This window comes from Oenanthe melanoleuca, chromosome 2, assembly GCF_029582105.1.
Source record: "Oenanthe melanoleuca isolate GR-GAL-2019-014 chromosome 2, OMel1.0, whole genome shotgun sequence".
Classification (NCBI taxonomy): Eukaryota; Metazoa; Chordata; class Aves; order Passeriformes; family Muscicapidae; genus Oenanthe; species Oenanthe melanoleuca.
Genome location: NC_079335.1, coordinates 100,439,078 through 100,451,878, shown reverse-complemented (window position 1 = coordinate 100,451,878; position 12,801 = coordinate 100,439,078). Strand labels below are relative to the sequence as shown.

The following is a 12,801-nucleotide window of genomic DNA, read 5'->3' as shown; positions in this document are numbered from 1 at the left end:
GCTGCAATGGCAGCGCTGCAGCTTGCCCGAGCTGCAGGCTGAGCCCGCGTCTGCTCCCAGGAAGAATCGAATCCCCGAGCGCCTCAGCTCCATGTTTGCACTTCCAACGCCCTGATACACAGCTGGAGCATGGCGAGGAGGTGGAAAGGTAATGGGATAGACCCAGGAGGCAGAGAGCCAGGGCAGAAGGAGAAAAACAAGTGCGCAAGGAGGTGAACGAGGGTATAGAGAGCCAGGAAGTGGCACCAGGACGGAGAGGAGAACCGAAAGCACAGCAAAAATGGAAGCATGGGAATTAGAATGAGAGGGCACGACGTAATCAAAAAATGAAGAAATAGATCTAAAGCAAAAGTAAGGGAGAAGTAGGACACCAGGAGTATAGATTAGGACAAGCTAAAATGGATGTGAGGAATTTTGGCAAGGAAACAGAATATAAAACAAAACTAATATAGTAACTTCTATAGCTTGAGTCAGTAGTTTGTAATGTTAATGTTTGTTTTGTATTCATTAACAGTAACAATTCTGTGTTTTAAGAGCTGTTTCTCTGACAAGCAAAATACTCAACTAGATTGCTGAAGGGTGTTTTTTAGGAATTGTTTTTGGCATAGAATTAATCTGTATTGTGTTTCATATTGTGCATTTCATAAGTTATTTTTATCACTTTTCCAGTGGACCTGCCTTCTGTTATTTTTTTGCAACTATTATGAATGTAATTATATGGAACAGAATTACATTGTATTGTGCTCCTGGTAATTAAAGACCATTATTTCTGCTTTTATAGTACATTTGGGAACGCCTTGCTGTTGGTTTTAAACACAAGAATTACCGATCCCGAGAAGGAGTGTGTTTATGTCTTGTTGCTACCTTAAACATGTAAGCTTTTTGTTTCTACGGAGATGTAATGGTTCTATCCTTCCTCTGAATGTCATTTTTCTCTGAAAGTAATTCTTTAGGGAGTCTGGTTCAATTAAATTAATACATGGGAAAAATCAAATTAAATAGTGGGCTTTCTGAAAGAAGGACTAAAGTTACAGAGTTTTTTATCTTACTTAAAAGTAGATAAAGAACTAGTAAGAGAGACAGAGCTTGATTGATATCAGTTTTTATTCTGTAAAATCTAAGCCAAAAGTTCACTTCTGCAAATTATTTTCTGTTTTTTTTTTCTTTAAGAATACTTTTTTTTTTTTTTTTTTTAGTTATGGTGCACAACCATTAATCCTCAGCAAATTGGTACCACACCTGTGTGTAGCATTTGGTGACTCCAACAGTCAGGTAAGGATTTCAGTACTTACTGGCCCTTAAACAACTATACTTTGACAGAGCAGTAAAAGCAAAATAATTATAAACACTTAAAGAAAAGCTGTTAAGAGTGCTTGTGCACAGCAGATTATTGTCTACCATGAGAAAAAGTAAACCAAATTTCTTCCTAATCAGTCCATTCACTGGAAGATGAAAGTGGAGTTGCAAAGGCAGCAGTATCACGATATACTGGTCCCTTTAGTTTTGTCTTCAAAAGTTGAAACCAGTAATTATTGGAAGTAGTTGTTTCTTACAGAGCATGTTGAAAGGAAATAAATAAAAAAATAAGTTATTAACACACAAAATTACCTCCAGAAGCAGCTCTTATATGAAACCTGCAATAGTTTGCCAAATTTTCTGAAGATAATATTATTAGGAGTAATTATTTTCCAGTTAGAAGCCAAGTGGCATTTGAAAACATACCAGGACTGTCATTATAATCATTAAAGTAAGCAAAAACATCTGCAGTGAAAATCAGGAAGTAGTTCATAATGGTGACATCTGAACTTCAGAAAATCTTCCAGTGGAAATGGTTAAAATATCTTGATTTATCTGAACTTGTGTTTGAGGGAAAAGACTATGAATACAGTAAGGGAGAAGATAACATTGGTAGGAGATGGGCTTATAGACAGGATTTGTCTTTATGCTTAATTTCTGAATGCAGAAAAGTTCTTGTCTCCTCTGTGCTGCATAGCATTGTTCTGTTGTAGAGAAATTCTGTTGAGAATTTGTCCTGTTTGCTGATCATTAGTAAAGATGTAGTTCACATCTTGCTAGAGCAATTGTGTGTTTACTTTGAACTGCTGCAAAGAACAATACTAAAGTCATTCCAGACATTCTTTAAAGAGAATAATGGCATTTACTAAAATTCATTTTTTGCATTTTTCATTGTGATGGTTTAAAAATTTTAAAGAGGCACTCTGTCTCCTTTCTTTAACTGTTCTGTCCCCTTTCACTATCCTGTCCTATTCCCTTTCTTGTGCTGACGTCAGGCCACCTGATTTCAGTTGAAATAAATGAAGAAAATGCTGATTACTTTGGTCCACTCTTATGAGAAGTCGTAGTCTTCCAGAAGGACCTTGCTTGTAGAAACAGATAAAAGCAAGATGAAATGTGAAGACTGAGTGCAGGAGCTAACTTTTGAAAGTATTGCCTGCTGTGAGCAAGTCCTAGATAAAGCCCATTTTTTCAAAAAATGCTATTCTTATGTCAGACCCAGAAATTCTCTCTTCCCAGATCTTTCACCATCTGCAAATACTCTAGCTTGAAACAAATGCCATCTTGATCCTTTTCATCCTCACTATTTCAACTGAATTGGCATACAGGGCCATAGAAACTGTAAGATTAGTGGCCTATCAGCAAATGCTGTTTTGGTTTCTGTAACCCTGAAATTGACAATTTAAACTGTGTTCACAGGTGAGAGATGCTGCCATATTAGCCATTGTAGAGGTTTATAGACATGTGGGAGAGAAAGTACGAATAGATCTTACAAAAAGAGGAATTCCTCCTGGAAGGTGAGCCAGCTGTTCTGATTCTGTAATTCTGAGCCATTTGTTTTACTGTTCGTTTTCTGAACTTTAAACTCACTAAAAACTCTCTTTCAAAATTACATTAATTTTTATTTTATATTCTAGTTAGTTTTGCATTTCAGTATGATATTACTAGAGTTCCTGGCTGTGTTGTATGTTGATTAGCTTATATGAAAGAAAATTAGCCATTGTTTTGCTTCTACCTTTGACTAATCAAGAAAGCTAGACAGAGCTTGAAATTATACTTAGTTCAAAGACTTTATTATACAAAATCTTTTTAATTCCTTGTTAACTTTTAAAACTTTGTTAACTCCTTATATATTAACATAGCACTTTACCATCACCACCTGCATTCACTTCTTGATTTTGATAAAGCTGAATATGTCTACTACTTAGTGTCAGAGAGAGTATCAGATGAGTGCCTAATCAGACCCATCTAAAAAACTAAGAGCCCTAGTTTTTAATGGTTATTTGTGGGATAGCAAAATACATAATAATGATAATAAATAAATAAATAAATAAATGATTGATAATATATGAAAATATGAATTCAGTTCTGCTGCCCCCAGCATGAGGACGACATTGACCTATTAATTCAGGGGAGAGCCACTAAATTGATAAGGGTTCTGGAGCGCCTCTGCAATGAAAACAGGCTGATTGTTCAGCCTGGAGAACAGAAGGCTCTTAGGAGACTTTAGAGCACCTTCCAATACCTAAAGAGGGCATACAGGAGAGCTGGAGGGGGACTTCTTACAAGCACATGATAGAACCAGCAGTAAGGGCTTTAAACTGGAAGAGGATAGGTTTAGGTTTGATATTAGGAAGCAATTCTTTACTTTGAGGGTAGTAATACACTGGAACTCATTGCTCAGAGAAACTGTGAATGCCCTGTCCCTGGCAGTGTTCAAGGTGAGGTTGGATGGGGCTTTGAGTAGCCTGGTCTATTGAAAGGTATCCCAGCCCATGACAGAGGGATTTGAACTGGATGATCCAAAACCATCCTACGGCTTTATGAAAGTGTCATGGGAGAAGGGTGTTGAATTTATTGTTTTGCATCCCAGGCAGAGTTCAGCCTGTTGAGACACAAGTTAACCCTGCCTATGAGAATGATGAGTTATTTAATGATAGTCTTGTCTTTAGACTAGTAATGGATTATATGGTTACCACAGAAGTTTAGGCCATATTATTACTACAATTAAAAAAATTCAGTTTCCTAGCAAATAAGTGAAACATACCTTCCTTGCATTATGATAGGGCCTTGGACATTTTTTGGAACAGAGAATAAAAGTGCAGGTAACAGCTTTTTTGCAATCAATGTTGGGTCTGATTGTAAGTTTAAGTACAGTACTCACCATTTACAATTCCACATGATACAAGCTGAGTACATCTTGGGATCCAACTAGGATTAAACACCATACGTGCTTTGTATCCTCAGGACAATCAACAGCTTCTAATTTAGTTGCAGTAGGTGCCAGGTTGTTGTTTCTACTGTCTGAATGAGCTGAATACAAAATTCCTCCTCATCTGAAAGCAAGCATGGTTGTATAATTTGCATTTACATAAAGATGCAAGACTTTACTTGGTACATGTTAAATGGGTTGTTGCCACTAAATCTCCAACAGTTTTGCCCCTGACAGCCAGGACTAGTGTTAAATAGCACATGAGCTGAGTGTCAGTGCAATGTCCTCTGCAGTAGGTTTCAGGTTGGGATAAAGCAAGGGAGTTATGATTTGCTTCAGTTAAACACGAGACTGCCGCTCTGTACCATCCATGCTTGCCAGAAAGCAGAGTTCTTGTAGTCCTTTCTTACTCCTTCATACAATTAAGAAGCCATTTGACAAAGCTCAGGAAAGACAGATTAGCTCTGTGGTAGCTCAGACTGTTGTTTCTTCAGAGGCAGACCTAATTTAAGACATTTCTTCCCCTGTGCCTGTCAGAGGTTTTCCTTTTGCTTAGATGCAGTAAAATTTCCAGGTGCTTATGCAGGAGCTATGATCTGTGGAAAAATTCTTTGATGTAGAGTATCATCATTATTTTGAGAGGAATCTGTGTTCATGTTTGTCTGTCCGAGTAGGTTTTAAATATTACAGGTAATCTGTAGTTCAGACACAGCTGCTTTCAATTGTTGAGTTCAGCCTTAAAGAACTGCATTGCAGCTCCTTTACTGTAAGCCAGTGCATTAAAAATTACATGTAAATATAAATACTAGCAGAAAAATCTATTACTTCAGTGTTTGGTGCACACATGAATCAATAGAATGTAGGCTTGGTTAGTTTGCATAACAGATTACACATTACAGAGCTGTGTGAGCCCTGAAAATAAGAGCTCCTGTCTGCTGAAAGGAAGGCAGGAAAGTTAATCAAGCATTGTTTTGAGAAATTGTTCAACTTCCTTAAATATGCGAATGGTATATACATGTTGTGTCTATATAAAGCCATATACGGTTAGTACTTTAATAATAAATAGTAGGCTTAAAAGGTTTAAAAATCTGCACCTAGTAGGGTTTGCATTTGTGGAAAATACTGGATTTTCTATAGGGCTTTACTGGACCTGTTGGAATCTAAGTAATGAATAAAATATGGGATCTTACTTTTGTAGTTCAATTCTATTATTTACTATTTATTTTTCTTCAGTGCATTTCTGTTCCTTACTGAAATTAATTGGTGAATTAGTTTATAAATCAATTCAGTGAGTTCCTCTTTCTATTCGTTATTTTTTAGCTTAGAAATGTCAGAATACTATTATGCTTTTTACTTGAAGCACATTCCTTTTCCAGAGCAATCAGTATCAACTCAGTTGTTAGAAATTTGGATGTTGTTTTCCCTTTTGTTATAATTGTTGCCAGAGAGGTTTGACAGTCTTTGGTGTCAGACGTTAAAGTAGTAGTGTTAATATATTTGTGAATACTGAAAGTGGATGTTATACTTATTGTTCAGTGAGCCAAAAATACTGAAGAGGTTTTGTGAGCCAAGCCGAATGTTTTACGGTACGGAATCTGTGTGGCTGATCTTTCCTGAACAGAAATAGTATACATGGCTCTGGATAGTGGTTACTTAGTCTGAATGTTAATAGCTTTTATTATTGAGGAATTTATCTGACAAATTTCCCCACTGTTGCTTGAGAAACAGAAATGTAAAAAAACAGTCATTTGTTTAGTTTTTGTGTCTAGGGCCACAACTTCATTTCCTAAAATGTTGAAGCATACTGCAGTATGCATTTCTGAATACACACTTTATGTGGTATGCGCATTCTACTTATCTGTCTAGTTCAACTTGTAGATGAGGTCCATCTGTGTGTCCGGATGTGAACACGTCTTCAACGGCGAAGTTTCATATGGGCCATTTCCTGCTTTAGACTCGGCTTGGACATAAACAACAGACTAGTTACCACACATTCTTCTTTATCCTTCTGCTGTTGATAGGGGAGTGGTGCTCCTTTGCCTCTTCACTACAAGGTCCACACCTTTAGGTATCCCCCTCTGCCTGTCATATGAACAGTTGAACTCCATCAAGCATGGTAATGAGTAACAGCTTTTCAGTGTGAAGTGTTGTGCACATCCATGTTTCCATGTGTGCGTGTCAGCTGTGTCCTAGCAGGGTACATATGTATTCCTCTTATTGCCCATCCTCACCACAGTATGTTAGTATTTTGACAGAGACCTGTGGCCTGCTGGAGGGCAGGGTTTATCAGGTTGCCAGGAGCCCTCATTTAAAGTGCTACAACTTCATGCATTCATTCATTCACTGACAGCCCATCCAGAAGTACCTGCTGTTTTTGTCAATGGGGATTTTCCTGTCTGTCTGAGAAGTTGCAGAAGAGCTGTCTATGCCTTTTTGGAACAAGAAGATAATATATTTGTCCATCAGTGGCATGTGGTGACTTCAGTGGTTGATTATGATTGCCACATCCAGAGCTGGGCATGCAGATATGAGATGAAGAAGTAATAATGCTCTCTTTGCAGAGAACATTCCTCATTGCCAGTAAAACTGTAGAATTTCTTGGATTCCTCTTGGCAGGCTCTCTTTTGCCAGGAGCTGAACCTCTTGTAAACATTCCTAAATTGACTGTGGTTGCAATATTTTTAGAGACTTTAGCCCATACTGCCTTGCTGCCTGTGACCATGTGAAGAAATATGAGAAGAGAAGAAGGTAGTAAGAAGAGCAGAGTGGGAGGAGAGGGAAGGAGAAATTTGTTGTGAGAGACTTTGCAAAGCAGTAGTTACAGATCTTGTAAACTTCTAAAGAGGGGTTTGGTTCTACAGTCATTCTTTACACATTGACAGCTGTGTTATGATGGACTCTTCTGTTGTTGTTGCACTTATGACAAATACTGTAGAGTGTGCCTCTGGTTATAAAGACAGGCTTTGAAAGTTTGAGGAGTGGCAGTACTTTATGTTGTTCTCCAGCCTGCACTGCTGACAACATAGTGTCCAGGGCTGACAAACACGGTTTTTTTTAATTGTTTATAGTTAATACTTTATCAAATATTTTGCCAGAGTGAAGGGCAACATGTATATTATTATAACATGTTTATAAGGAAGCATTTGGCATTTAGCTTCTGTTTAAAACACTCAGGAAAGCATTTTTGAAAACAAAGTTCTAAGGAGCAGGAAATATGTTTTTTCATTTGAATTCTTTAAAATATTTGTGCCAAATGGGTAACATTGGCTTTACAGGCTATAAAAACTAAAGTGAAATTTTTAGGCAAATCTGTTAATCTCTCTAGTTACATTCAGTTTCATAGGATAGCAGTTTTAACCTTTCAGATGTACTGTTAAGTCTTCCTCATTAACTAAGTGAACTGTTAATGCAGTGTTTGCTGTGAAATCCAGCAATGTTGAGGGGAACTCAATCTGTGATAAACACAAACGTATGAGGCAAATACATTAACTTCTTGTTATGAAAGCAAGATGACCTAATGCATTATTGTCAATATTGATTCGTGTGTGAACTTCTTGCTTCATACAGTTGAAAGCACATAGCATGTTAATGGGATTTCATGTGTCATTAGTAAATTCTAGTACCCAAAAAGCATTTAATTTCAAAAGTTTTACTTTTTCAAGTCAAAGTGCAGAAAACCCCATTTTGGTATGTGTTGCCTTTTGTTTGCAAAATTTATCTTTTTATTGAAAGACTCGTGGTTTAATAGGAAAGCAGTGACATTTGTGAATTGCTGCCATTTCAGACATTTTGCTGTTGGAAATGCAATGGCTGTGCAAAAGGGAGAGTGGATAATAGGTTCCAGAGGCAAGCTGGCAAGTATGCTAGGAAAGATTAGGCAAACTTCTACTGAACTACATATAGTTCTGAAATAAGTTGAGATGGTAGAATAACTGATGGTTTATGTTAAGGGTTATTGATTTAAATGATTAAGGGGGTTTTTGTGGTTTTAGATGCTTACAGTAGGGTAGGCCGTTTTTTGGAGATCTGTATAGTTCTTCTTGTTGTGGGCCTACAAAGTTCAGGACAAATTTACTCTGTAGCAGATTGCTTTGAAGTATTTAGAAAATGAAAATAATGCATCCTGAGAGTCCTAAATTGTTGGAAAATTGGAGGGGAAGGCTCAGATTTTCTATGTTGTTGTCTGCATTTCATTTTTTTATCATATTCTTCATTATTAGGTAAATGAGGTTTATTAGATAAATGAGGTCCCAATGAGTGAAAGGGATATGCAAGTCTCAGAGAATGTGGACTAAGTAGTGAAAGTGCACTGCCTCTCTACATGGATCATAAAAGTGGTGTGTGCACAATGAAATGTTGAAGTAAAATCTTTGTGTGTCTTTGACTTTTCTCCTTGTGAGAATTTTCATACCCGGGTGTAGTTCTTACCCGTTTTTCTTGGTTTGTCATAAAATAGTTTGGATTATGAGTTGTAAAGACAACCTTTCAGTCCAAATTTTTAGCAGATTTTGAACTGGGTGGTATAGTCTCTAGTTCTTTTGATCTAGCTGAATTGTGCATGTTCGGAGACCTGCAGACTGTCTTGTGATTTGTAGTTCCTGACTTTGTTCATTTACAATCAGGATTGAGTCCTGATAGTCCTGGAGCTAAAAATCCCATGCGCATGTTACGTATTAGGATTTTCCAAGTAGTCTAAAATGCAGAGAAGTCTTTGGAGAAATATAAGAAAATGTTCTCAATTGTTTGCAGCTGAACAATGTATTATGTCAGTACAAATCTACTGCTAATGCAATAAGGGGTCACGTTTTTCTGGGGTATACTTCCACTGCTTTTATTGAGTTTTCTGCAGAAGTGATGAGAAAGGGCTGTTGAAGTGTTTTGCCAGCTCTCTTGATGGAATACCATTTTTTGTCTTGTTGGACTAGATTGCAAATCTAGGATTGTGGAGTTTTTTGTTTTGATTAATTTGGAGTTTTGTTTATCTGTTTGCTGTTCATCTGTAGCAAAGCATTTGCAGTGTATTCTCTATTGTGACAGTTAAAAATCAATGGTGTGCAGGTAGGACACATTTAAGTGTTTAATGTCTCTTAAGTTTAGAAGAAAGTTTTGTTGTTTGGGGTTTTTTTCCCCTGTGGAAGTGCTAACTACCACAAAGCTCTTTTTATAACCAAACTGAGGAAATTTTGTGGAACAAGAACTTTGAAGAAAATTAGTAATAGTCTTAGAACAAAGTAAATAGTAGCCCTTTTTTTTTCCTTCTAAGTGAACATTCCATAATTTGAATTGCTACATTTTGTTGTTGAGTATAAGTAAATACATACATACACTATATATACACCCAATATGTGCTATTATTGAACCTGAATGTTAGAAGGTTATTTTCAATCACGCTAATAATAATAATGCTTAATTTTTGTTCTTAGCTAAGTTTAGTTAGTCTTCTATGCATATCTATGAAGATGCTCAGCTGAAGAGGAATCCTTTAGGAATTGTTTCTTCATACACTTAATCCCTTGTCTATTCTGCATTTCTGCTTTATATATGCTAATAAACTGATTTCTGTTTTTACAGTAGCTGGTGGGATTTGAGAGATGTAAAAATCCTTTGTTGTTTTTATTCTTTATAGGTTGCAAACAATCTTTGCAAAATTTGATGAAATAAGAAACTCTGACAATATGATATTAAGTAACGTCAGTGGTGAGTATGAAAGATCATATATTTATAATCAGCTTTAGATTAATGCAAGATAAATATTTAAATACTAGCATTATCAATGTGAGATGGATTAATTGAAACGTAAATGCTAAGAAAATGAGACACTTGATGAAACAAGCTTGTACACCTTACTGGAAGTATTTGCTGGATTATGGTCAGAATACAATTGGAAAAGGTGTTGAAACTGCATGGAAAAAAGCAGTGAATATTTAACAAGTTACAGATGTTCTCAGTTGAGGGTAGAAGAATGCTGCAAAGTGTTCATATATGGGAAAAAAGATCAGATGAACCTTTATCCATAGTATGTTTCTAAGAGAAAAAATGTACTTTAGTGATGGGTGTGTTTGATATCTTCTCTGTTAAGATGATGCATTATGATTATAATACATTGAGTTTTAAACTATAGAAATAGGAGATTGCAGCATTCAAAGACAATTGTTGAAGCTAAGACTTTATAAGGAGCTTGAGTTCCTTATTCTGGTGTATTTCAAGAAAAGAGGTGTTATGCAGAGAATCCCTGTTGCTTCCTAATGCTTTTTTGCTACAGTATTTTTTAGTATGAAAATTTAATTTAAAACTGTAAATTATGAAAAAAGTTGCATAACAGCAAAAAAAGGAGGTACTGTGGCAGTGGCTTTAGTTAGCATAGCCAGTTTTGGAAACCTCATTGTCTTCTGCAAGGAATCAGTAGATATTGTTTTATTGGGAAGAGTTTTCTCATGTTAATTTGTCTTTCAAAGTAACTATGTTGATTATGGTCTGCTGTATCTAAAAAGTCTAATTATTCAAGAGGAGAAATATTTTGAGGAATGCATATAATTCCTTAATGTACTCAAGTATACCTTTTTCATTTTAAATTTTCTTACCCTTTTCTTGTTAGTATGAAAACAGAAGTGACTGTGGGTTCAGAGGAAAGTTTCTGTAACCTTTTCATTGACTTACTAAGAGTTTCTATGCTGCATTTTGCTATTCCTAAACACTTAAAAATTGATTTGTAAAAATTTATGTTTTTTTCAAAAATCCAAAGCATTCTAATTTGGTGAAAATGTTTTACCTAAAAATGTAACTGTTTATGTTCTGCTAGATTGTAAATTTACTCATTATGGAAGGGTAAATTATTATCTTTTGCATTTTACATTAATACAGCTGCATAGGTTTCATAGGTTTGAAAGATTCAGAAATGCATTTTACATGTGTATTTTTTCTGTTGGTAGTTCTCAGGAGAACAGAGGGAGTCACATGGGAATATAAGCATAGAAGTAATTTAAATATATGAAAATATATATACCACATTGCTGGACTAGTTAACATAGCACTTCTGTCCTCTTTGTCTCCATTTAAGAGGGTTAACAAAGTTTATTTTGAAGCAATAAACAAACAAAACACAGATGTTAATGCTGATCTATGACAGTATAAACCATGTGTTTTGTCATGAGGTGGGAATTTCTGTGCAAAAGTTACAGTGATTCTGTTTTGGTACTATAAATGACAGAATCACTCTTAATACATTGGTTTCAGTATTTTTGCTTGAACCTAGTTCATTTGTTGCTTCCATCTAAGCAGCTTTTCAATGTTATTGGAAAGGTATTCTTCCATTGTTAGTGCTTTATCTTGGCTTTGTGCATCATTATTCTCTGAAGGACAATTTGTATTTACTGCTTGCAGGTGTAGATTTAAAATTACTGTTGAATTCCTGTGGCCTTGGTTCCAACTTCTCTTTCAGGAGCTTTGTCAGACATCTCTGGATAAAGGCCAAATTTTAGTGGCTAAATACATCTGTTACAGTGTTGAGGATTTTATATTTTTTTTTTGTGCTTTGGATATTTTATAGTAGAGTTTGGGATGGTAGGGGAGAAATAGGCTTGTCTTTCCCAAGTGGAGGAAGGCAGAGGTGGGGTGGAAGGCACAAAAACATTTCATCTTTAATATAGTTAAGCTCCATGGTGGGTCTTAACAGCAGAAGGAATGGCTTTTTGCCAGGTGGAGTTACTGTCCCAAGTAGGGATGGGGGTCCTGTTCGGTGTGTGATGGATAGGGAGGAACTTGTTAATACAACCTTGGAAGATGTCTGCTTCATAGTCCAGAGTGACACTGCTGTGGTAGTGAATATTTGGTGTGTTGATGTAGTTTCTGAGCATCCAGAGATGCGACTTAGGATTCTCTCATCAAATAATACTAACATCAGTTGTTAAGTCTTTTTATCCAGTGTGTACTTAGGAAGAAAAAAATTATTAAGGAGTCACAGCTTGCAGCTTTAAACAACCTGAATACAAAAATGTTTTCCATAGTATATTGATAGTCAAAACAAATACATATTTTAAAAAATACGTTTGTACTAACATGATTTAACACTTGAGAGTTTTAGAAAACATCATGTTGGTATGTGGGAGAAATACAGGTAGAACAGGAAAATGCCTCTTTCCTGCCATCTTAGCACACTGGTAGATTTAATATCTTACCCTTTTGAGTGTGCTAGAGGGGATCTAGTGAGAATAATCTTGTGTTACCTCTTTCCTTTATTGAATCTGATCTGTGATGGAATGATAAAGAGGAAGAGGAGGAGAACAAGTTACCATTAGGGACTGACAGATCCACTTAAATCTTGGAGGGTAGATGAGGTGGAAAGCAATTCAAACACTTAGGGATGGAATAATTGGGGTAGGACATAAAGAGGAGTTCCAAAAGCCAACACATGAGGAGATACCATGTCTAACAAGGGAACTGGGCAGGAATCTTAGTGCTTTTGTTTGATGAGAACGTCTTAGAGCCTTAAATAATATCTCAGCTAGCTTGCCTCTCCAGCTGACCTTTGATTTTTTATTTTTTATTCTCAGATGTGTATAGTAAAGTCAGAGATA

At 36.1% G+C, this 12,801-nt stretch overlaps 1 protein-coding gene across 16 annotated transcripts in view; it reads left to right on the top strand.

The window, feature by feature from the left end:
* The window catches only part of CLASP2 (cytoplasmic linker associated protein 2), a 150,896-nt gene that overhangs the window by 33,443 nt on the left and 104,652 nt on the right, over positions 1-12,801 (top strand). For all 16 annotated transcript variants that reach the window (XM_056485334.1, XM_056485333.1, XM_056485343.1 and 13 more), the window contains 4 exons: positions 782-873; positions 1,197-1,272; positions 2,716-2,813; positions 9,855-9,925. In XM_056485334.1, coding sequence (XP_056341309.1) covers positions 782-873; positions 1,197-1,272; positions 2,716-2,813; positions 9,855-9,925 — 337 coding nt within the window. The remainder of the gene's footprint in view (positions 1-781; positions 874-1,196; positions 1,273-2,715; positions 2,814-9,854; positions 9,926-12,801) is intronic.